The 2,708-nt window shown below is 49.0% G+C and overlaps 1 protein-coding gene across 1 annotated transcript in view; it reads left to right on the top strand.

Annotated features, from left to right (window-relative positions):
• LOC119593046 (chondroitin sulfate proteoglycan 4-like) overlaps positions 1–2,708 on the top strand; it is a gene marked incomplete at its 5' end in the record, with an annotated part of 58,475 nt that overhangs the window by 54,915 nt on the left and 852 nt on the right. The window contains 1 exon segment of the mRNA XM_037941946.1: positions 104–2,478. Within this exon segment, the coding sequence (XP_037797874.1) occupies positions 104–2,478 (2,375 nt within the window).

The following is a 2,708-nucleotide window of genomic DNA, read 5'->3' on the forward strand; positions in this document are numbered from 1 at the left end:
GTAACTGATTTATGAATTACACATGTGGACTGAAAAAGACCATCAGATTTCTGCGATTCAAAAGTCGCACAGACGTGTCATAATCCTCCCTCTGTGCCCCCAGGCGGCCTCTCGGGGATGTTCCGGTGGGAGGCGAGCGACCAGGTCCACGGTACCGGCTCCAACGTGTTCACCGTGTCTGCCCGAGCGCTGCACATCAGCCTCGTGCGGAACGAGCAGCTGCACGTATTCCCGATGATGCAGCAGCCGCTCTCGTCCGCCGTCTTGCTCGCCGTCACGAACGACTTCAACATACAGAGGTCTTTGGTCTACGTGATCCGCCAGGCGCCGTCCTTGGGACAGCTGCTCCTGGAGGAGGCGGGGGGCGTGCTAGTCCCAGTCGATAACTTCACCCAACGTCACCTGAATGACTCCCGCATCATCTTCGAGCACACGAGCCCCTTCTCCAATCTCTCAGCGAGCGACATGTTTGTCTTCGACGTGGAGACTCCGTTTGCAGAGCCACTGAAGAATCAAGAGTTCCACATCGGAATATCTGTTGCCAGTCCGCGTGGAGGAGGCCTCGAGCGCTATCTCGGGCTGGCACCTCTCGTGGTGGCGGAAGGAGGGCAGGCGACTGTGAGGCAAGACAACCTGAACCTCTCTGCTGTCTTGGAATTCATCGAGACGTACCCAGGGGCTGGCGTAGCAGTGCGATTCCCGCCACAGCTGATCGCCACTGTCACTTCCACACCCGTGAATGGCATCTTCACACTGAGAGAGAGGAACATGACTGAGGGCTACACCTTTACCGTTCGCGACATCGAAAAAGGCCGTGTGCGGTATGAACATGATCACAGTGACACCCTCACCGATAGCCTAGGCTTCACTGTTCACCTTGCTGGAAATGGCTCCTCTCCAGATGTACTTCTCTTTAATGGATCACTAAACGTTAGTGTAACACCAGTTAATGACCAACCCTTCTCATTAGTCACCAGTGCTCCAGTTCTATATGTCGTGCACCGTCAGAATGCAGTTATCACCAACCACAGTCTACTCACCACAGACCCTGACAATGTTCCAAAAGATATTGTGTATGAACTCATGAGCGCTCCTGACCATGGGCGTCTTATCCGGGTTGACAACTTCAGTGTAGCTGTTCAGTCTTTCTCGCAAGAAGATGTGGATGCTGGCAGGATCCTTTATGCTCATGATGGAACTAATGGATCAGCCCGTTTCTATTTTAAAGTGTCAGATGGGAAACACAACCCTAAATATTCAGTTTTTACCATTGAAGTACAGCCACTCACTCTGGAGCTTGTAAACCATACTGTAATTCCCCTGAAACAAACTTCTACTGTAGCTTATATCATGCCTCATCATCTTGCAGCCAACACAAATGGCAACCGCAACCATATCTTCTATAATGTCACCAGATCACCCAGATTTGGTCGCTTGTATATGAATGATCAGGTGATCCACACATTTGGACAAATCAATGTTGACAAAGGAGAAGTACTGTATATGCAAACTGATCTGACAGAACCATCAGATAATTTTAGAATAGATCTTTGGACATGGGAAGCATCTATTCGTGATGTAGAAGTAAGGGTTGTGGTGACACCTCTTGTAGAAACGAAACCATTGATTGCAACAGTAGGTGGAAGAACCCGTCTCACATTAGACCACCTGGATGCTTCCCAACTGGCCACCATTACAGGCAGCAATCCTGTATACAAGGTGAAAAAAAGACCGCGTTTTGGGAAGCTAAAGAAGATCAGTCGGCGGACAAGGAGATCGGGCAGGTCCTATGAAGTTCAGGATTTTACACATGAAGACATAAGGGCAGGACTTATATTTTATATTGCAAGGAATCTCAATCTGAGGGCTGATGAGCCTCTGCATGATCATGTCCACTACATCCTTAAGGTACCAGCACCAGGATTTCAGCCAGCAGAAGGAACACTCCGCCTTAGTTTGGTGGAGAGTATGGAGGCTGGAGCGGCATTAGAAGAAGGTGCAGGACCGCCAAGACATCTGCGACCAGAAATCCTCTCGCCTACGGGAGACATTGAAGATCCCTCATCAAACTCTGAAACCTCAAGTTTATTCCCTGGCATTCCCATGGATTATATAATTGTCATTGTAGCCTCTGTTGGAGCTGTGATGGCTGTTATAGCTCTAATGGTGCTGGTACGTTGTGCTACTCGTCGGCGACATAGTGACAAGCGCAGTAATGTTGGGATAGATGGAGACGTAGCCTCCCTACCCCCACCACTGCCAACTGATTCACGTCCCAACTCCTTCATGACAGACGATATGTCAGAGTTAGAGTGCCGACCCCCAGAACTACCATCATCCCCAAGGCCTGGCCGCCACCACCACTTACACAATGGTGGCAGTGGTGGGATGGGGCTGGCAGCACACCTCACAGATTCCGATGCCTCCTGGCCCCGTGACCCATCTCGGGAGGTCTCACCGGCAGTGCCTCAGTGCAAGGTACGGTGGAAGGTCCTGCCTAGCAGCACCTGTGTCTGATTATGTGTTTTTAGTGGTAATGTTTGTTTAGTTTTAAAAACTGGCACATTTTTTGTTAACTTTTTAAAGAATCAATTATTTATACTTAATCTTTCCTGAGATTTTGATAATTTTTTTGCACATTTCTCCTTCTTAGCCTTAGCACTTTAAGAGACAAAGCAAAACTTTAAAAGACCTTCTACATTCACATT

The sequence above is a fragment of the Penaeus monodon genome, chromosome 31 (genome assembly GCF_015228065.2).
Source record: "Penaeus monodon isolate SGIC_2016 chromosome 31, NSTDA_Pmon_1, whole genome shotgun sequence".
Taxonomy (NCBI): domain Eukaryota; kingdom Metazoa; phylum Arthropoda; class Malacostraca; order Decapoda; family Penaeidae; genus Penaeus; species Penaeus monodon.